The sequence below is a fragment of the Mus musculus genome, chromosome 10 (genome assembly GCF_000001635.26).
Source record: "Mus musculus strain C57BL/6J chromosome 10, GRCm38.p6 C57BL/6J".
NCBI classification, from domain to species: domain Eukaryota; kingdom Metazoa; phylum Chordata; class Mammalia; order Rodentia; family Muridae; genus Mus; species Mus musculus.
Window position 1 is genome coordinate 18,529,287 of NC_000076.6, and position 23,067 is coordinate 18,552,353.

Consider the following 23,067-nt stretch of genomic DNA (forward strand, 5'->3'; position numbering starts at 1 on the left):
GCGTTAGACATTGAGTTGACAGACAATGGTGTGCAGGTTTCTCTCCTCTTGGCTTTGTTTGACCTGTTGCCTGCAGTATTGGTCTAAAAGGCCCAAAAGTCCAAACCTGTTGCCTCACTGGTTTCTTTGATCTCATTAGAAACAGAAAGAGTGGGGCTGGAGAGATGGCTCAGTGGTTAGGAGCACTGACTGCTCTTCCAGAGGTTCTGAGTTCAATTCCCAGCAACCACGTGGTGTCTCACAACAGAGGGATCTGATGCCCTCTTCTGGTGTGTCTAAAGACAGCTACAGTGCACTCATATAAGATAAATAAATAGACAGATCGATAGATAGATAGATAAATAAATATCTTTAAAAAAAGAAAAAGAGAGCTAGCTATCTGGTTCTTTCTTAAAACAAGGAAGTGAGAAATGGGTCTTTTGAAAACAAGCAAATAAAGTCACATTGTAGAGATTTACACCGATGTTCCTAACTGTAGCTGTGCTGGACACATTATAAACACTCAATAAATAGTTTCTGAATTAAATGAAACTAATTGGAACTTAACTGTCCTGAAATTCTTTTGAGACTTTAATGTCTTTCATTTAGCATGGAATGCACCAAGTTTCTAAATATACAGGAATCTGTATTTATAATCACAAGCCACAGAGAAGTGTGTTGCCAAGTTGCTGTGTGTACTAAATACTCTGTTGTAAGGGAACCCAACTGTTGCAAAGCCATGGTTACTGCAAATTTTTGTCTAAAAATACACCAAAGGGCTCTTCTATATTTTATTTTGGCAACCTTCAGAAGGCATTAAAGAATGTGTGGTTTCTGCTAGAGAGACAATGCCATCTCTTACAGATACAGAAATCATTCAGTCTATTACTCTCTGTACACATGGGAAAATTAGAGGCCAAGTAGCCTTAGGAATGGATTGAAAAGAAAAAGCTCAGATACATGCTAATTTCTGTTGTGGCATCAATACTGACTTAGCAGATGTAATCAGAGTCCATCTGAATTCTGGATCCTTACCTGCAGCACTGGCACTCGTGATGTAAAATACAGACGATCCAAACTGAAGCGTAGCTTTCGGAGTTCTAAAATAATGCAAATTAATTCTCTTCAGATTTAAAGCCAGATGGAAAGTGTAGAACACCAGTTGAGGTGTGAAATTTTTATATTTATTGAAGTGATTAGACTTTAAGCCATTGTTAACTATTTAAATGCCATCTTTAGAAACACACACACATACACAGAGAGAGAGAGAGAGAGACTACATGCAGAGATATCAGAAGTTCAAATTTAGTTTATTTTGTAAGCAGCAACTGCCCCCTGAGAATACCAGTTTTGTTTTCCTTTTGTTTTGTGTGTATGTTTTTTTAACTTGCCATTTCTTTTAGTTCTTTTTTTTTAAGATTTATTAATTTATTATATGTAAGTACACTGTAGCTGTCTTCAGAAAATCCAGAAGAGAGTGTCTGATCTCGTTATGGATGGTTGTGAGCCACCATGTAGTTGCTGGGATTTGAACTCAGGACCTTCAGAAGAGCAGTTGGTGCTCTTAACTACTGAGCTATCTCTTCAACCCCCTCTTTTAGTTCTATATCTACAATTAAATGCCCTAAATGTTACAGAGCATCGCTGTGCCTTTTTGTGCCTGAGCACAATCAAAACATTTTACCACAGGCTTGTGGTCCTTGGCTGAAATACCTAAAAGACCGAGAGGAGCAGAGTTGCTCTGGAAGGTAGTCATTCATTTCTCTTGTTGAACTTTGAGTAGGACAGTTGAAGAAAAATACTTTTGGCCACATTCTGCTGTCATGGGGAATCTAGTGCTCTGTCTTTAGAAGTAAATAATATCAGAGAAGCTCTTGGGCTCGTCTTTAATGATGGTGTGTGTGTGTGTGTGTGTGTGTGTGTGTGTTCAGGAAGTGGTCACAGGAAGATGACAGCAAGGTTGCCAAGGACTGACTGTTATTTTAATTTTGTTTTATTTCAGATCTAAAAGGAAAGTCCTTGGCCGGAAAGACTCAGAAGACGATCACACTCGAAATCACTCTCCCTCCCCGCCTGTGACACCCACGAGTGCTGCCCCTAACCTGGCCTCTCCAAAGCAAGTAGGGTCTATCCAGAGAAGCATAAAAAAGAGCACTACCAGCAGTGACAACTTCAAAGCTCTGCTGCTAAAGAAGGGGAGTCGCTCGGACACCAGCGCTCGCATGTCAGCGGCTGAGATGCTCAAGTCTACGGACCCTCGCTTCCAGAGATCTAGGTCGGAGCCTTCGGCAGACAGCCCGGACAGCCCATCCAGCTGCTCCCCCAACAAGAACAGGAGAGCTCAGGAAGAGTGGGCCAAGAACGAAGGCCTGATGCCTCGGAGTCTGTCCTTTTCGGGCCCTCGGTACAGCCGCAGCAGGACGCCACCCTCTGCGGCCAGCAGCAGGTACAGCATGCGGAACCGCATCCAGAGCAGCCCCATGACCGTCATCTCCGAGGGAGAGGGAGAACCTGCTGAGCCAGCGGACAACAAAGCACGCAGGGCCCTGGATGCTACCAGGGTGTGCTCTCTGGACAGACTGACGGGTCAGGAGATGGACCAGGCCAGCCTCCTCTGTAGCGAGGAGCCTGCCTCTGTGGATGGGATAGGAAGGGCTGAGGGCAACGGTCCCTCGGAGCAGTGTGGGGGTACGGAACAGAAGAGTTAGTATCAGAGCCTGCCTCTCATGAGTGAGGCAGGAAGGTGAGCTGTGCATCACTCTAGGAAGTCTCTGTGGCCTTTTCCTGGCTTGTGGGGACCCCACTCAGCATTGGTGTTGGGGAGGTCTCGGCCTTTCGGGTCTCTTAGGACTCACTCGCCGTGTGGCTTAAAAGCAAGTAGAAGCTTCAACTTCTGAAAGTGCTTCCTGGGGAAGATGGTTTGCTTTTGTTGTTTTGTTTTGTTTTTCCCAAAATGCTGGGTGTGTGTATATGTGTGAATTTTGAGTACTTCATTCTAACAAATACACACACTAACGTTACGTATAGAAATAGGAGAAAAGGTCAGAGTTCAGGTAGGGTAATGGAGTCCACTAGACCAGGGTGATAAGTGGTTTCAGCGCATTACGGGTGTGGGAATGTGTAAGTTCACGAAGAGACTGGAAGCCGTTAGTGGGCTGGTTCTAAGTATAGAACATGTCTGTGTGTGCACTTACTCAAGACACACGGGAAACCAGGAAGGGGCTGGGAAGTGGCTAAGCAACTCATTGGTTCAGGTACTTTAGGGGGCGGGGAGGCCTTGGTGCAGCTGCCGCCTCCTCCTCCTCCCCCTCCTCCTCCGCTTGTAAAAATTACACAAATGGAAGTGGCAAGGCTGTGTCCTGTGCCTACTGCATACATTTCTAGCCTTGGTGTCAGAAGCATGGGTGGGTTTTTAGTTTGTTGGCTTTTTTTTTTTTTTTAAATGAATTCCTTCCTGGAGTTGTTAATGAAGAATGAAGGAAGAGAGGCATCGTGAGAGAAGGGTAGGGGAGTGATTAATACTGCTGGATTTGTTTCCTGCTTATTAAATAAAATATTTTCACAATTAAATCAGAAAACATGCACTGTAGAATTATAGGTGAAGCTTTTCTTTTAAAGAGTCGTTTTGTTTTACAATCAGAGTTTTAACTTCCATGTGACAGTTTGTCACTTGAAATGTGACACCTGGCATTTTCTAACTTTTGGCTATACCAAAGAAAAATAATATGGCTATTTTTCACCCCTGAACTGCTTACAGCATCTTGTTTTAATTTAGAAGGGTTTACCAAAATCTATTATATATTATCTCCCTTTGAAGAAAACGGTGACTCTAGTCAGTGACAGAAATTGCTGAAAATCGGTAGGGCATGGCTATGAACTAGCCCTGGGAAATGAGTTTTTAGATTAAAAAGATTTTTTTTTCTTTTGCACAGCCTGGTTTGTATGATTTTATATTTGTTTATGAGTTGAGTTGCTGAGTCCCTTCGAGGCTCCTCCCATCAGAATTGCAAATGTGCTTTAGAACCGGGATTAGAGTGTACAACCGTATTTATTTTAATATCACCTCCTTGGGCTCCTTGCCCACTCCCAGGTTCCGTGTATCCAGCCGAAGCGCACGCTACCTTAGTCTCCCAGTGGCTACACTGACCTTCTAAAGCTGCTGGCAGTGGCCATTGACAATGTGTGACAGTGTCTGGAAGTCAAGCCACACAAGCCAAAGCATCCAAGACTTCTTCCACAGAACCTTTGATAGCCATTTCAGATACATCTCTGAGGAGAGAATCTAGCAAACAAAGCACGCCTCACAGCCGCAAATGATGACCTGACATGTGGCCTCAGAGATTTGTTTTTTTTTTTTTCCTAAATCCGCTGTGTCACTTTTCAACTGTGTGGGCACACAGATCATCTCCTGTAAATCTTAGGCCATGTTGACATTTGAATACCTAAAAAAGATTAGAATGTATGTGGATATCAGAAATCTTAAACTTAATATATCAATATTTGTTTGAAGGTAAGATAAGCAGCATTAGAACTAATTATAAAATGATTTTAAATCCCTCATTTAAAAGGTATTTATTAGGTTTTAAGTTTGTTTTCAATAAAACAATTGTAAAGCCAATATTTGAAACTTCTTTGTATGTGCATTTAATTCTTTTACGCTTTCCTAGAAGTACATATTGTATATTGAACATAGCCTTTCTCACACCCCTCTTTCCTCGTCTCTCCACCTCCCATTAGGTGCCTTGATCCCTTAGACAGTTTAATTTCTGCTTTTCATGTACACACAGTTTTAAATAACCTGACGTTTCTACTACTACAGAATTATTGAGCATATTACTAGATATCAAGTAACCAGCAGTAAAAACCCAGGGGATGTCTGGCGGGTGGGAGTTGGGGTGGGGAAGGAGACCAACATCACAGGTACTGGCTGGTACCTCTAAAGATATAAGGAGCAGCACCCAAAGATGCCATCCCACAGTGTGATGATGGATGGGCCGACCGGTGACTTATTTGGGGTGGCATGTGGAGGGAGGGCTAGGAGAATACACATGGAAAGAAGAAAGACTCATGGTAGAGATGTGTGCTCTCAGCTTTGCCAATGTTTCTTGTGTGAGGACCACTTCTGCTTGTAGGCTGAGTCCTACTCACAGCTTCATGAGAGCAAACTGGTCCTTCTCATACCTAGGAGCTGGAGAAGCCCTGGGGTTAAACTTCCACTTCATTTTTCTAAGAATTAGAGAGAAATAAATGAGTATTTGCTTTGTCTGTTGGAAACAGTCTTAACTCTGGTTGGCTTGCCATCCTCTGAGAATTTCTGAAGAATTTTAATTGAAACCTGTCACCTTTCATGTGGGGACAAGAATGACTACATATACATTAAATTATATAAAATATATATTTATATAATAAATATATTTTTATAATATACATATTTTCCTCCATATTCATGAGTTCTGTATCCATGAAGCCAGCTAACTATTAAATAATATTTGAAAAAAGGATGGGTTGGGCTTGCCTTTCATGTATGAGGCTCATATTAGACCATTTTGTTCATCTGAGGAATCACAATGGAAAGAAAAAGAATTTCAGGGTCTCCATTATCTTCATGAACAGGTGATGCACTACACTCTGTAGCTGTATCCAGGGAGGTACACGGCGTACTAGACAAACCCCAATGTTTGTTCATAAATGTTTGCTCACCCTACATGTGAATAAATGTTTATACTGATGAGATTCCATCATTTGCATCTTATAGATGTTGCTAGCTCTGCCAACTTTATAACATGGTGGTTCTTATAGAATCTAAGTAAAAACAATTTGGGGCACAGTAACACAGTCCTGTGTTTCATCTCTCCCAGCATCATATGGTATTCCAGAAGATACTCTTATGGATGTCTTATATAATCCTTATAGTTAGAACTCACTTTTAGGACCCCAGGAGCCTGCACTGCAGCTCTCCTATTTCATATGAGAGAGAGAGAGAGAGAGAGAGCCAGATGTGCATGCTTGTGGAGATCAGAGGTTTGATGTTGAATGTCTTCAATTGCTCTTCATCTTATTTTTTGAGAAAGAATCTCTCACTGAAACTGGAGCTTGATGGAGCAAAGCTATCTGGCCAGTGAACATCAGGAATCTGTCTGTCTCTGTGTCCCCAGTCCTGGGATTTCAGGTGCACAGTCCCATACCCAGCTTCTTCCATGAAAGCCAGAGCTCTGAGCTCAGACGCTCAGTGTGTGGTAAGCACTACCAGTAGAACCATCTTCTGCCCATCCAATCTCACCACCCGCCACACCCCAAACGTGGTCTGTTGTTTTCTTTACCACAAATATCTCCAGTGCCATAGGATCCGGGTGGCCGAGCACTTATTTTGTAAATTGCTTTTGGTCATGGTGCTGTAATCACAGCAAAAGAAAAGTAATGGAAACAAGGAGTTCCAAGACCAGCCTGGTTTAGAGATCTGGTCTTAACAACAACAACGAAAAGAGCCGGAGGAGAGAGATCTATCAGCCTGTCCTCACTATTTATCGAGTTCCCCTGTTTGACTCTTTCTAGGCATCACAGACCTGATCTGGTTGGACATTTGCTGTAGTTAGCTAGTTTTAGAGCCCACAGTTGACCTTCAGATTTTTCTGCTTGGCTATGTGTTAAGGACTTGTAATAGTTGGTTTTGCATCTGTGCCTTTGTGTGCATACACATATTCGTGTGTGTGCGTGTGTGTATGTGTGTATGCATGTGGAAGTCAGAAGACCACATCAGGTGTTATTACTCAAGTATGATTGCCTTAACTTTTTGAGACAATGATTCCAACTGGCCTGAAACTCATGAAGTCGGCTAAGCTGACTGACCAAGCCTCAGCCATGGGCCTGATTCACCTCCTCATCAATACGAAAGCAAGTGTGAACCACTACACCGGCATTTTTAAAATGGTTCTTGGACTTGACCTCAGGTCCTTGTGATTTAAGTTGTTTTCTTGAGGTGCTGGAGATAGGATCTAGGCTCTTCAGTATAGTGGGGGTGTGATGACTAATCCTAGTTGTTAACTTGACATACCTGGGAAGAGGGATCCTGAAAGGAAAAATTGCATTCATCAAATTAACCTGTGGGCGTAACTGTCAGGGCATTTTCTTGATTGCTACTTGAGAGGGAAAGTCCCTGCCCACTGTGGGCAGCGCCAACCCTAGGCAGATGGGCCTGGGTTGTACAAGAACGGTAGCTGAACCATCCAGAGATGGCAGCAAACTCCTAAGCAGTGTTCTTCCATGGTGTCTCCTTTGTGTTCCTGCTTTGAGTTCTTCCCTTGGCTTCCCTCTATGTGATGGGGAATTGCAAGCTGAAATACACACAGTTTTCTCCACGTTGCTTTTGACCATGTTTATCACAGCTACAGAGAGGACCATTGTACCCCGAGCCCTTGTTTGTTAATGACTTACCTGTAAGACATCAAACAACTCAGGAACAACCATTCTGGTCTACAGCTCTTGTGTTTGTTATCCACCCCTTCTCCCTTGCCATGGATAAAAGAATCATCGACCTGTCATTCCATTTCCCTGCTACCATGACAGTTTACTAACCAGACAGCTGTTGGTAGGTACCAGAGCCTGTCTACACCACCTCTTCAAATGCTGTCTTTCCACCTATGGTCTTGAACTGTCTCATACCAGTTAAACCTGTTTGGGGCTGATCTGGAGTTAGGACAAAAATGTGTGGTGATGTCACACCTCTGATAGGACAAGGGGAAACAAGATTTAGAAGACAGCTCTTTGCCATACAGGTCCAACAGTTTCTCTGCCAGCCCAGCAGGGAGCTCCAGAGCAAAGACTGCTTATTGGAGGAGTCCCAAGTTGGGCAGAAGTGGATAGGTCTTGCATCACCTCTTTGCTTTGTTATTGGTTGGAAGTTGGCAAGAAAAGTGAGCCATTAGCCACCTCTGCCTTACCCGGTGATGATCTTCATACTTCCCCAAAAGATGTGCACTTGTCTTGGTATTGGAAGTGGTACTTAGAGGAGGTGACTGCCGGAGACCACCTGTCAATCACACCCTTCACACCTGGGCACTTTTTCTTGAAGATCAGCCTGAATGGCCTATCTGATGGTCAACCTCTGCCACAACTCCAAATCTCAGCAAAGAAGTGACCATTTTTTTGGTCACAGTAACACGCAGCAGGTAAGATCAATGCCAGCTTCACATTAGTAACCCCAGTTCTAAACCAGGCCACCCCTCAGCACCCCAGCTCTGGTACTGCCCCTCTTCAGCTATAACTCAATCCCTAAATGCTTTAGACAGTCCTTTAATCACTGCACAATAGGGTTTCTAAAACCCCATGTAAGGTCAGCAGCTTTCATTATCCAGAGAGCCGGTGCCCTAGAAGCCCAGCAGCCCCACCCAGCCAGCAGAGTGCAGGTCACTTCATAGTGGGCACTGAGCACAGCCTCTTCCTTTGATCACTGTCACATCTACCCAAGATGTACCCTCTGGCCCCTGGCTTTCCTCATTCTCATCTCTAGGGTCTCTCCTTCATGAAGCCCTCCCCTGACCATGCTGTGTGACAGCCACGTAACCTTCCATTCCTCTCTCTCACAGCCTCATTTCAATTCTTTGCATGTGTGTGTTCATATATGTACAGGCACATATGTGTACGGGAGCATGCATGAATATGTGTATATGTTTGGAGGCCAGAGAACAACCTTGGCAGTCTTTTCATCAGGGGGTGATGTCCACTTTGTGTTTTTGTTTTGTTTTGTTTTGTTTTGTTTTGTTTTTATTTGAGATTAGGTTGGCTTAGAATTCACCAACTGGCTAGAGGCTGGCCAGAGAGCATTCGAGCTTTAATTATCATGAGGTTTCTGAGATGTCCCTGTCTCCAGTTCTCTGGTATTGAGCTTCTAAGCATGTCATCATGTCTAGCTTTTTTATTTGATTTTAATGTGGACTCTAGGCATTGGATACAGGTCCTCATGTTTGTATAGTAAACATCTTAACTAATGAAAGTATCTCCCCAGAAATTCTTGCATCAACTCTTGATAGCACTTGCCATAATTTCAAGTCATCTTATTTCAGTTGAATTTTCTCACTCTAGGATGGAAAGTCCAGACAGGACCCCTGCCTGTCATGAGCACTACTATATTTTCAGCAGGCTGCTGGACTCAGTAGATAAATGAATCATTGCCAGAGCTGGTGAACAGCAAGTCACAGATGAGGGACCATGACAATAGAGCCAGGAACACAGTAGGGTCTCCATAATGGCTTGAACAATGAAAATCAATGACATGTCCGGATGTCCGGGAACTAACTCTCTCTCTCTCTCTCTCTCTCTCTCTGTGTGTGTGTGTGTGTGTGTGTGTGTGTGTGTATTGGAGGAAATTTAAAAATTTTAAGCTAAGTGATGACTGTGAATGGATGAGTGAATTCTGTGAATTCTTTTTGGCCTTCTTTTTAAAGTCCTCTGAAAACTTGACTTAACCTATAGCCTAAAGCTCAAACAAGCCTTTGATCAACTCTTTCCAGGGCAGCTGGATAAAGAGACAGGGGGGGCAGGGAGGGGGCATGAGCAAGCAAGAAAGCTGGACTGTCCTATATGAGAGTCAAGAGAAAACAAAACAAACAATGAGGATTTCTTGTGGGGGAATCAGATTCCCCAAATCGGAGTCTGTTCTGGGTGCAGCAACTGGGGGAATTGAGTCAACAGAGAAGACAAGATCTCATTCATGGGCAAAATTAGACCAATAACAACTGGAAGGCTAAAACTTAGAAAAGAATGTCTAAACATATCTGTTATGACAAGGGAAGCTTCACAAACAGTGTCAGCTATGACATTAACACATGTTCTGCTGTGAGAAACACTGCATGGATCTAGGAAGTCAGGATTACTAAGGAAGAGGAGAGGAAAATAGAATACACTGACCTTGAATGGGACAAAAGTCAATTTTCTGTTTGACTATCTTTCAGCTGTTACTGAATTCTGGCCATCAGAAATAGATTCCTCTCACTTAAAGTGGAAATTGCTGACTAAAAGATGCATGTTTCATACAAGGCTACAGATTAAAGACTGAAAACAGTGGAAGTTAGTACTGTGTGGGCTTCTCATCCGAAAGAGAGACTTAAAGGCAGCCAGTGATAGAAAGATAGATAGATAGATAGATAGATAGATAGATAGATAGATAGATAGATAGATAGATGATAGAAACATCTATCTGGAAATTTTTAAGAAAAAATGATCCAAGAACCACAAATCAAGAAATAAAGTGCAATTTAAAAATTAGATAGCTATCCATGCTATAAAAGTAAAAAATTACATGCAACTCAAGCAAATAATGCTGAGAATTAAAGATTCTTATATCTGCTATAATTTCAGAACCAGAAATGTAGCTTGCTCTGTATTAAAAACGACCGTCTCACAGGTTTGTGTGCCAGGAGCTTATTACCACAGTTGGAATGGAATGAATGGAAAAACCAGGTCAGCCTCTGCCCTTACAGTTTTGTCTGGGGAAAGTTACCCAAGAACTCCATGCCCCAGTTTCCTCTTCTCTAACAGAGGGTGCTCAGCTGTGGATTAGTGTGAAGTTTGACTGGGAAGATTCAGGTGAAATACTCAGGATGGTCTACAAAGATACCTGTAACTGAGGGGACAGTTGTTATTAGAGCAGTGGTTCTTAACTTGTGGGTCACTATTCCTTCGGGGTTGAATGACCTTTTCACAGGGGTCACCTAAGACTGCCAGAAAATAGATATTTACACTAATTCAAGAACAGTAGAAAAATTACAGTTATGAAGTAGCAAAAGAAAAAAAACAATTTTATGGTGTGGGGGGGTCCACATCATGAGGAACTGTATTAAAGCATTAGGGAGACTGAGAACCGCTGATCTAGAGAGTTTAATTTTACAAAGATACCTTATAACATTCAAGTTGGAGGGATTTCATGTCTCATTTAGCTTTATCCAATTTACTGGACCTTCAGTCGACTCTATGGTCATTTCTCAAGAAGCAACTGTGTGGCCTCTGCTTACACAGACGTGGAAAGCATGCCACTTGTGAGCAGCTTTAATTATCACGAGGTTCCCAAGATCTAACTTGCTTTACACTGTCAGAGCCATCTTCCCAGGAGCCTGCATCAGAGTGAGCGCCATCTAACAGCTGCCAGGGATCTGAGTGTGACTTGATCTTCCCAATAACAAGACTTAGTGCAAGGAGGCAAGGCTTTCTAACCTCCATGTCTATGCAGCAGCCCACCGTTGGACAGAGAATGTCCATACAACCTCTAGAATGACTACACACTGTAAAAATTCAAGTGACTGTTACAATTAGGTATCAGTGTATTTCTTGAAAAGGCACACCTGTCATGTAGCGTAGGAGGTCTCATCATCTCATAGAATTTATTTTCTGCCTCCAAATTTTGTCAACGTGTTAAGGTAAGAACTGTCTTTGTTCAGGGAGCAACAGTTGGATGAGGACACGGATCCAATGGAAAAACGCAACAGCGGAGGCAAGGAAAGTTATCTTTGTAGCCAACATAATTTACTTCTGTGCAGAATCCATCATTACCATTTTCAGTGTTATTAAGGAAGGGAGAGCATCTGAATGCCCTAAGGCCAAGGAGAGAGGCAAGATAACGGTGATAGCGCCAGTCGGAGGGAAAGGCCGTGGCGTTGTCCTGGATCCTCTCAGAAATGGAGGCCACCTGAGTTAGGACCCATTTACAGATTTGTCTGAATGCTCTGGATCTAAATAAAGCTACCTACAAAGGCACATTAGGAATAAGCATGATGCAGAGTGGTAGCTCAAGCCGAAAACACTACATATGTCGCCTATGAGTGCTCTCGATGTCTGCATTCAGCAGCAGGTCTGCCCCTGCTTCATTTCTTTGCTTCCTTATTTGTTCTCGACGGAGGGCTCATTTTTCTGAATCAGCCACACTTCGTTATTTCTATCAAGTAATTGGAAAGGACTGCTGTAGCCTGCAGTGTAAAAGACCTTTTCGTTGAAAACTTTCCCTTCTTCCCTCAGAATGTTTGCTAAGGTCAAAAGTTGTTCTTGATTCTTTTGGCCACTGGAGAATCCATCAAAAGACCTACGGACAAGAAAGCGATTGCGCATGAGTGACTTTACTACAGATACCAGTGATGAGCTGAAGTCTGGGGCCCTGAAAGCTGGATGAAGTCTCACCTTGGAGAGACTCGGGAGGAAGATCAAGTCCCATCCTTTGACAGATTTGGAACTTACATCTTCTTGGGTGGACTAATATATACAAAACTCACCCTAGAGCCTTATGAAAATGTACATTGTGCATGTCTAGCATACAACCTGATCGCCATTCCTAGGAACTCCCCAGAAACATACCAATGCAGCAATTTAGAGAACCATTCAGAAGCCCCCTCACATGCTTGCTCCTCTTCCACAGCCAAGTCCCCTGTCTCCCTCCCACCCCCTTCTCTTCCTCCCTTTGTTCTCTCCTATACAATTCAGGCTGCTCTGAAAGACACCATGCAGCACAGAGTCTTGCTATATAGCCCAGGCAACCTTTAGCAGCACTGTGTAGCGGGGGCAAGACTCAAACTCACAATCCTCATAACTCATCCACTCCAATGTAGTGTTATGGAAGAATACCATCATGCCTGACTTCACTGTGCTGTGTTGCATTTGTTCTACTAGTGTTGCTGCATACTTTTGAGATGGAGCCTCAGTTGCTTAGGCTGTGTCTAAACTCTCAGGCTTAAGTTAACTTCTATCTCAGCTTCCCAACTACCTGGGATTATAAGAGTGTGTCCACAGACCCGAGTCAGACATTCACTAAAATGCCTCCCCCTTCTTTCTCTTCTGGTCAAAGAGTACACAGTGGGTTACAGATAAACACGATATAGTTTTGGTGTCTATACATTCATAGCCCAGTGGATGAGGTCAACATTTTGACAGCATTATCTAAACATCTAAGTACTCTAACAGAGGACCAAAGGGCTCTGAGAAATCCTAAGGATTCAGTCCATGCTAATGGGTGTCTTTTGAGTTGGTCTTGCAATGAAGGATGATTTTCCCAAACGAAGAAAGAAAAATGGAAATGACAAAATTGTAAAGCATTGTCAGAACGAGGCACAAAATGAGGTCTAAAATGAGAGCTGAAGTCAGAAGCCAGAACGTGACATAGTAGCCCATGGCCTTCTGGGATCATGGACAGGATGCTGAGCAGAAAGGAACCTGCTGAGATTTGGATATAAACAGAGGCAAAGAGACAGGACAGAGTAGAGGGATAGAGCTGCTACAAGGAATGGGAAAGAGAATAGAAGTTTAATAAACTGCACACATGAAAGTATCCTGGGGAGGGGCGTGAGAACATTCTCGTGAAGACAGGGAGGGTGGGGGAGAGGGGCAGGGAGGAGGTATGGGATGTGGAACAGTTGGAGGGTGGGCCATGAAGAGAATAAAATCTGTAGTGTAATAAAATAATTAACCAATCAATTAAGTAATTAAAATACATATACATATTTTTTTCTTTAAAAAGAAAGCATCCCGGGATTAAATCGCACTAGCACACTGACCTGCAAAAGTACAGGACATGCAAGGACCGTGATTTTTACACAGAAAGTTAAGAAACAGAAGCAAAAAGTATTTTTAGCATGCTTCATTGGTATATGTTTTATTATAAATGTGCTGATGTAAAAATGAAATCAGTCTGGCTGCCCTTTTCAAAGAAGAGCAAAGCCCATGTCTACCGTATTCAACAATGTCTCCTTATGCCCAAATGCACTTTGGCAGAGGGCAATAGCAAGGGCTGGGCCACCCCAGACGCTCCCCACTACAGCCTTCCCTAATGGACCTGTGGGAGAGGAGACACCAGATCAGAAGAGTGATTGGTATGCACTTGTAGCCTGGTAGCATCTCAAGGAGGTGATTCTAAACCTAACAACTTTGCTGGGCTTGGGGGTATCCAGAATCATGAGACTCAGATATGTCAGGTATCAAGGGCCCAATTCCTGTCCAGGAAAACTTTGGGGATCCAACATCCATCTCATTCCAATAGACCCTGGCAGGCAGAGCCTTGAGACAAGAAAGAGATCTAAAGCCTTGACTGAGGCCCGTTAGTTTTCCTTCTCTATGGTTTCCATTTGAAAGGGGATGTTCCTCCTTTGCATGTCACAATGTTGTACAAACAAGCCCATAGCTTGTTTGACTTTTACAGGCCCACAGCTAGAGAGAATTTGCTTTGAGATAAGTCATGCTTTGAGTCTCAAGCCAGATTTTATTTGAATGTTATTTAAATGAGTCTTTTGAGTCAATGCTGAAATAGGCTAAGATTCTAGGGCTGGTAAAATGTGACTGGATGCATTTTTGTGAGTGAGAAAGACACAAAGTTTCTTCAGTTAGGAACAGAATGCTGTGGACTGAATGCCTGTCTCTCTCAAATTCATATCAAACTCCTAATCACAAATGGGATAGTTTAAAGAGCCTCTGGAGGGTGGTTAGATCCTGGGGGGGACTGAGCCCTTAAGAAAGGAATTATCACCCTTACAAAAGAGGGTCAAATGTGCTTATATGAATCAGGAAATGGCCCCTAGCCAGTCACTAAAACTGTAAGTGCCTTGACCTTGAACCTAGCTTCTAGAAAGAACTACAAAAAGCAAACTTGTGTTTGTGGTAAGCCACAGAGTCTATAGTATTCGTTGTGCCTGCCCAAACAGACTAGGACAGACACCATATGCTGTTTTTTGAAGGCATTATTGTTCAGATCTATCTATTTTGTAGGAAAGGATAGTCCTATGTTTCAAGTGATACAATTTGTGCTATGTTTTATATGTGGAAGATATATAATAGACTTCTCAATAAATGGATTCTATCTTGCAATAGACTTCAGTGACATTTTAAAACCAAGACAGCAGGAAAACATCCTGAAATCTAGTAGACGGTTCTTATGGAAGGGTGAGATGCTTGTGGACTGGTGAATGCACACAGGTAAAACCAGCAGCCAGCAGGCCGGCAGGCAGCATGGCTGTGAATTATCTACCACTTACCGCACGAACACCGTCATTTCAGCTCTGTCTTCAATGAAGACATCTGACTCTGAAGGCCTGGGTGGATCGGGTTGCTGCTCAGAGGGGATGTACAGGGAAATCGTAATGGTAGACTCACTGAAAGGACTTGAGCCGGGCTCCACGTAGCTTGTCACGGGGGCTGTCAGCTTGATTTTCATCTCTACGTCATGGAAAAAATGAAAGCAATTTTAGCATATTATGGCTGATGTTTCTTGATTTCCTTTACATTACCACTATAAATATGTACCCTTGATATGTCTCATCTTTTTGTTTTTGTTTTTCTTTTATAAAGGGGTAGTGGTAGAATGACACATTACTCTACATTAAACAATTTTCTGTAGTGTTTTCTTGGGTTAATAAATTCTATATTTTTAAACATAAAGAAGAAATCACAGAAAACATGGGCCAATTATTTTTCTCTATATCTCAGAAATTGTGGTCCTAAGGCGAAGAGACTTGCAAAATTACACACACACACACACACAACTTGAGGCTCATGCCCTTGCATTTTCCTGTCCCTTGATATCACTATTAGAGGCATTTGGCACAGGAAAGGACTTCTCCCTAGGTAGAGTCCCATTTCATCTAGGAAAAAAAAAAAAAAATGAGGAAAGTATAGACCTTGACAAGCAGAACCCAGCAACACTCTACTGTAGCTACACTAAAGTTCTTGAAGCCAATCGTGAATAAAAACATTAGAGTTTCAGTCATCTGGTTATTCGTCTATTACAAAACAGAATTCTTCAGGAGACTAAAACTCAGTAATCGCAGCATCTCGGAGGCTACTTTTACCTTTCTCATTTTTGCCTTGAATGTAGCCATTCAATTTTGTGAAACCAGTCTGGATGGCTGAATCCCAGTCCAGGGACTCCACGCAAGTGCTGACCCACTTAGCCGGTCCGTAGTGCCGGATCTCATAACTTCCTGGCTAAAATGGTACAGAGAAAACTTAAGAGAAGTAACTCATGAACTCATGAACAAGCAGCAACTCATGAACGTCAGGAGGTGAGAGTCCCCAATACAGGAGAGCTGCAACCCTCTCCCCCCAAGGTCTAGCCTGAGGTTCCCGTTCTTTAGGACAAGCATGGACTCTCCTGAGGTTTCCCTACGGGTTGGAGAGCAGATACTGCCCTAAGGACAGATTACAAGCTTTTCTTAAATCGAAGCGCTGGGTCTGTGTAGTAGTAACCAGTTTCTCCCTACCCCACCCGCTCCGCGGACAGGAAGTGGATGTATGACTCTCTCCTGGGGTCAGCTAAACAACGCATCTCCTGGTTCGCGCAGATCTAAAATAGTATATATATATATATATATATATATATATATATTTTAACTTAACTCTAGGGGACTCTTCATATCACGGTAAAGTAGCCCAGATGAATCTTTGCGGGCCCTGGAAGACGCCTACCTGGGGGTCTATGTCCTCCGGAGCTTTCCAGCTCGGCATCTCCAAGGCCTGATCCTCTGAGCCCTCGGCCACCCCGAGGTCTGGCTCCGGCTCCTCTGCCATGAGTAAGGGCAGCTTGGGAGGGGCGCGCCCTGTTTGTGTTCACCGGCCACCCTGTTCTGAGTCCCCTCCCCACCGGCGCACGCTCGGCCCTGCAGCCCTTACTGCGGGTCCGTAGGACATTCTCGGTCTGAGCCACAAGGCGGCGTCGCGACCAACCTCAGGCTTGCGCCAGCCCTGGCCACACCCCTCTGCAGGGATAAGGTCAGGATCAGCTAGCTGATCAGACTGATCAGGATCGGCCGGCTGGCCCTGGGTCATCTAGGTCCTCTGCAGAGTCCCTCCCACCTAGCTGATGTTTTGCAGAACTGGATTGTGGGCAGTGGTGGGCGGAGGACTGAGCAGCTCCTAGCTCGGTTTCTGTGGAACCAGTCCGGGCACCCATTCAGGGAGCCTCTCCCTACATTGAAAACGCTGCCAGCGCCTCTGCAAAATCAGCTTCCTCCCCACCCTCACAAAAGAAAATCGCCTGCCCCAAGACTTCGCAGCGGAGCTCCAAGACCTCTAGCAGCTAGCACTCAGGACTCTGACTCCTGCTGCCCTTAGATCCTGGAGTCCAAATTGGGATCCGCAGACTGATTTATACTAGAAGGGCAGCCAGGGCCCACAGTTTTCAGGTTTGCTCAATGTGGAAAGTCAATGGAGACCCAGCATCTTTGGGGAGAGCAATGTGTGTGTGTGTGTGTGTGTGTGTGTGTGTGTGTGTGTGTGTGTGTGTGTGTGTTGTGTCTTGGGCTACTGAAACCATCTGAGTCCTCCAGTCAGCCCTGGAGGACGGGCCAGAGCACACACTAGTGCTCTTTAGATATTTTGGCTAGGCTTCATACTTTTTCCAAAAGATTTATTGAAATAAATTTATATATAATTCATCTCTTTTTTCTTTTAAAATGTTATACCGATATACAATTTATCTTGATCATATCCACCTGCCCCTCTCTCCCCTCAACTCCTGAAACCCCACTCTCCACCCCACCTCCACCCCATCACATCTTCCTTCCAAAATTCTTTGAGTATTTATTTAGCTCACTGGATTCAGCTAGTTCAACTCACATGCACTTAGGCTGGAGTCTATCACTGAGGCACTGAAAACCCATGCTCACACTCCTAAAAAGAAATGAGTCTCTAGGTCCCAGCAACCCGTTACTGATAAAGAATTCTCAGGAGTACTCCAGAGACATCCCTCCCCCATGCTGGAATTTTTTTCAGTTTTATTTTTAATTACATGTATATGTTTTAACATACCTCTACTATTTAATAAACCAGGCATTGTGGTGTACCCCTGTAATCCTAGAACTGTGAGTTTGGAAGCAGGAAACCCAGAAATTCTAAGTGACCCTTGACTACACACAAAAATTGAAGCCACTTGCCCCACCCCCACCCCCTCTTAGCTATATCCGAATGCCTCAAAAACAGAGAATCAGTAATAATAGTAAAGTGAACTACTTAATGGCTTTCAATTATATTTATGGAGTTTTGCAGCAATTACAATGCTAGCCCATCTTTTAATGATCTCCCCCCTCAGCCTTTAGCATGTTCTAAGCCCCTGTGCTAGTTAGTTCTGTTTTGTTTGCTTTTTTTTTTTTTTTTTTTTTTTTTTTGTCAGTTTGGCATAAATCCGGGTCATACGTGAAGAGGAAACTTCAACAGAGAACACACCTGCCTTCAACAGATTGGTTTGTAGGCAAGTCAATGGGGCATTCTCTCTGATGAATGATTAATGTGGACGGGCCCAGCAAACTGTGGGTGGTGCCACCTGGAACAACTGGTTCTGGGAAGTGTAGCTGGGGCTGGGCATGGTGGCATAGATGCTCTTAATGCCAGCACCACACTGGGGAGACGGTTAGCCAGATCTCTGTGAGTTGGAGGCCAGCCTGGTCTTTACAGTGAGTTCCAAGACAGCTAGGGTGGTGTAGAGAGACCCTGTCTTGAAAGAAAAGCAAAAAGAAAGGTAGCTGAAGGTGAGTCTGGGAACAGGCAGCACTCTTCCCTGCGTGGTCTCTGCTTCAGTTCTTGCCCACAGTTTGCTGATATCACTCAGTGATAGACTGTGGTATGGAAATGTAAGCCAAATAAACACTTTCTTCCCCGAGTCACTTTTGGATAGTGTTTTATGGCAGCATCAGAAAGCAAACTGGGGCACACCCAACTCCTAGAGCCATGCTCCAAGAAACTAGTAACTTGAACTTATCTTTGTGGTTTGATTGGAAACCAAAAACAAAATAAAGCAGAGGGGCCTACCCACCCTGCACCTCCCATCCTGCTGATTGACCACGGGTCATCTCTAGAAAATGTCAAAGAGCCAGGATGGTGTAAAAGTGTCCCAGATTTACTGAGTCCACGCCTAGCGCTCAGACACTTCATATAGAAGAACCACACTGTGGGATGCTCTGTGTGACTAACTGCCTTTGCTTAAAGTATCTTCAGGGTTCATGCATGTCATACACATTTTTTAATGGTCAAATAAGGATTTTTATAAGCAGTTTGTTTATCAATGTATGATGATTTGTATTGTTTCAACTTGGACTATTGTCAGCTTTTGTGTAGGGAAGGGTGGAGGAAGGAGGGGGGGGGGAGAGGGAGAGGATACAAATTGTATACAGGTTCTTGTGAACTGCTAAGTTGTTCTTGAACCATTTGATACTCTATTTACCTGCATCCTCTCCAGTTTTCCTGTAAGTATTTTGTGTATATACAACTTGCTTTGTAGATGTGATTTCTATTCTTGGAATTCACTGTTTTACAGTGTTTAATTCAGCGATGTTTAACAAATTCACTCAGTTGTAAACCCAGCACCACTATCAAATCCCAGAATATTCTATCACTGAAAAAAAGAGATCCTATGAAGTTGAACGGTCCCTCTCATCTGTGACCCTGTCCTCTTCCTCATCCCTGCCATCCACTGAGTTACTTTCTACATCTGTAGATTTGCCTCACTGAGCATTTTGAATCAATAGAATCAGATAGTGTATGATTACATAATCATCGGTATGATTATATAGACTGGCTTCTTTCACTTACTGAGAGAACTAGCATTTTCAAGCTCGATCTGTGCTATGGCATGGACCAGTCCTCTGTTCTAGCTCACCGCTGGAAATTAACCCATTTTTTGGACCTGGTAATTTAAGCTACTTTCCTTCTTTGCCCTTCCCTGACTAAACAACTGTGGAAAGAGCTCTGGCCATAAGCCAGAGTTCTAGTTCTATTTTAAATCTATTATTATGCAGTTAAGCTTGAATTATTTAGTGAAAAACTCAATAATGAGTTTCGACATAATTTTTTTGTTTGTTTGTTTTGTGTTTTCGAGACAGGATTTCTCTGCATAGCCCTGGCTGTCCTGGAACTCACTTTGTAGACAACGCTGGCCTCGAACTCAGAAATCCACCTGCTTCTGCCTCCCGAGTGCTGGGATTAAAGGCATGCTCCACCATGCCCGTTTAATTGCCTGTTTGTTATCAGATTCGATCTATGGTTTAAATTGGCTTCCAAAATTGGGAAGTGTAGCCGTGAATTAGTTAAACTGTTTTGGTCCCCAGTGGTTCCCTCCTTCAGCCACCCGCCAGAGCCCTCTGGAGTTGCAAATGAAAGACGCGCACGCGCGCGCGCGCACACACACACACACACACACACACACACACACACACACACACACACATGCTGGTACGTACGCATGCAAGTTAATTCTGTTATGCCTTGGCTAGCTCAAATAAGGCTACTAACCCTTTCCCCGACTAGCAAACACTCCCCTCCAGCATTCCGGAGTTAACATTCTTAAAAATCTTTATTTCATTTCTGCTACTCCAGACCCAATCGGAGAAAGAGCCACTAGAGCCAATTCTTACAAGGCTGGTACGTCCCACGCCCCCTCTCTTCTTCCTCCCCTCCCTCTCCCATTCCCGGGAATCCTGGGAATCCTCGGTCTTCCTACCCAACCACTACCTGCTGGCATCTTTATTTACATATCGGAGCCAACTGGGGCCAGCGGCTTTCATGCAGACACATGTGAGCAGTTTTGGGGGAGAAAATTAACATTATAACACAAGCAGCATTAGGCCATGTAGGGCATCAGACGTGGGGAAATCAAGGGAGTGGGAGAAAACCCTCGTCCTGTCAGAGTTTCGGTGCTCTGGGCAGGCGGACAAGGGAGGACTGATGCATGCTTTTCACTCGACCACGAGTGGGTGTCCGGCTGTGGGAAGCTACGGACCCAGGACCCAGTCCGAGGGGTATGGACAGGGGGCAGTCCGAGGTATAACAGGTTCTCAGTCTCGGGCATCCCAGGCGCTGCTGGACACTGCAGAAGAGCTGAGTACAAAGTGGGGGCCCTGTGGGCAGCTGAGCCAGATTCGGGCTGAAGGGAGGAGGCAGGGGGAGAAGGGGCGCTGGTTGGTTCCCACTTGGGAAGAGTCCTTGGTCGGTCCTTGGCTGGAGCACAGGAAGTCCTTCCCAGAGGGAGGTTAGAAATGGCTCTTTAGGGGAAAGCCTATCCCATCATTCAAGCACGGTGGGCCTTGATGAGCAGACAGTCTATGGTTTTAGAGCTTTATTGTAGAAAGGCAGGGAGAAAGAGAGAGGGTAAAAGAGGGAGACAGGCCATGGCCGTGTGGAGAGAAGGGGGAAGGTAGGGAGAGAAGGAGAGCTAGAGATGAGAGTTAGGCTTAATAGAAAGTGGGGGTTGGGGGTGTGGGCAAGCAGCTCCTTTTATAGTGGGCTGAGCTACCTTGTTGTTGCCTGGTAACTGTGGGGCGGAGCATACCTGGCTATAGTCAGGTAACTGTGGGCGTGGAGTCTAGCCAGAATGCCAGGAGCTTGGGGCTTTTTCTGTGTGACTGATAGTCACAGATTATGGAGTTGGGGGCTCTGTGGTGTCAGGCACCTGTCTCTGGGAACGTGGCTCACTGTTCCGTCCCTTGTAGAGTTTTCTACTGGGTCTCCAGAGCAAGCCTTGTTCAACCCAAACAGGCTGCCTTTCACATCCAAACCCACTTCAGGGAAGATAACGTTTTATTGTGGGGTTATTTTTAGAGAGAGAAAAAAGGAAGTAATGTACAACATTAATTTTTTTAAAAATAATTTTAATCTGTAGAATATCTTTTGTTTGGGAGGCAGACCATTTAATTTGCAGAAAAGCAAGCCAAATTTGGAGACATTATTGCTAACACTTGTAGAATATACAATTCATAGAGATGCCAGTAGGTGACTAGGTTGCCCTTCTATTTTTGAAAGTGGTGATCTGTTAGATGCACAAGCAGAAGAAAGGCAAGGCTTGTTTCAAACTAGTGGGGTTGTATTTTAGCACAAGTTGAATAAAATCTAGACCAGTCAAGTTTTTTTTTGTTGTTATTGTTTTTCTTCCTCTTCTTCCTCTTTTTCCTCTTCTTCCTCTTCCCTTCCCCCTCCTCCTCTTCTCACTCCCCTCCTCTTCTCTTTCTTCTTCTTTCTTCTTTGAGGCAGGGTTTTTCTATATAGTCCTGGCTGGCTGTCCTGGAACTCACTCTGTAGACCAAGCTGCCCCCAAACTCAAAGAGATCAGCCTACTTCTGTCTGTCAAGTTCTGATATTAAAGGCATGCACCATTACTACTTGGCTAGAACAGTCAAGTTTCATAGCTATATTACAAAATAATTACGCTTTTTACTGATGTGTTGTGGTTAAATAGGATACTATTGGCTTTAACTTAACCAAAGTTTTAAGTGACATTATGAAGTATTTATCTATCTATCTATCTATCTATCTATCTATCTATCTATCTATCTATCTATTTATCTTTATGAAAAATAAAAGTGCAGTGGTCCTCTTTTTTTCATGGAGTCTCCATGGTAAATCCCAGCTCAGGAAGGGAGTACTAGGCACCTTTCAACAGCAACTATAGCTAGATCTTCTTGTCCGTGCTAGTCACACTTTACACAGTCCCCATGAGTACAGAGATCAGTGAATCCTGAGCCTTGTCCATAGGGCAATGCAGAGTAGGTTCCTCTGGGCGTTTGGCCTCAATGCTTTTGTCCACTAATCAGCAGCTGACTTGGTTTCATACATATGAAAACATTCATACATAAAGCTTCTCTATTAAATATAAGTATTGTTGATTCATAAGCACTGAACCCATGGCCAATACTATTTTACCTTATGCATGACTTATGAAGCAGGACCAGCTCATGGATCATGGTTTGAGGAGTGCTGGTTTAGATGACTCTCATTTGAACATGATATAAAGTCTCACAGCGTTCAGCTATACATTAAAAATAGAGTTGGCTCTCTGGACTCTTATCTTGTATTTGTCCTTTATTCATATATTACATGGAGTAGATTATACTTTTAAAAATATATTACTTTGTACTCATAATATGATACATACATCAAGACAAATATGTAAATTTTATCTTTGTGTGACTATATCATTCGTTTATGTTACGTTCAAGAAGACGTCTCCATTCCTGGGTTGTAATTTGTTTGGCAAATTGTCTAATTATACATCTAATTAAGAGTTTCATTAGCTTTTTCAGGCAGGAGCATTTAATAGACAGGTGCAGACCAGCTGGAACTCTTTCCTGTGCCTTCATAGCC

The 23,067-nt window shown here is 43.6% G+C and overlaps 2 protein-coding genes across 16 annotated transcripts in view; one reads left to right on the forward strand and one right to left on the reverse strand.

Moving 5' to 3' along the window:
* Positions 1-4,606, forward strand: part of Nhsl1 (NHS-like 1) — a 216,228-nt gene extending 211,622 nt beyond the window's left edge. For all 15 annotated transcript variants that reach the window (XM_030245007.1, XM_030245006.1, XM_006512686.4 and 12 more), the window contains one exon: positions 1,982-4,606. In XM_030245007.1, coding sequence (XP_030100867.1) covers positions 1,982-2,687 — 706 coding nt within the window. In that variant the 3' untranslated portion in view covers positions 2,688-4,606. The remainder of the gene's footprint in view (positions 1-1,981) is intronic.
* Positions 4,607-10,836: 6,230 nt separating this feature from the next.
* Hebp2 (heme binding protein 2) lies at positions 10,837-16,790 on the reverse strand. Its single transcript, NM_019487.3, has 4 exons — positions 16,408-16,790; positions 15,792-15,927; positions 14,979-15,159; positions 10,837-12,046 (listed from the first exon to the last, which is right to left on the reverse strand). The coding sequence occupies exons 1-4, from the start codon at positions 16,507-16,509 to the stop codon at positions 11,848-11,850; spliced, it is 618 nt and encodes a 205-aa protein (NP_062360.1). The 5' UTR covers positions 16,510-16,790; the 3' UTR covers positions 10,837-11,847.
* Between the last annotated feature and the right edge of the window lie 6,277 nt (positions 16,791-23,067).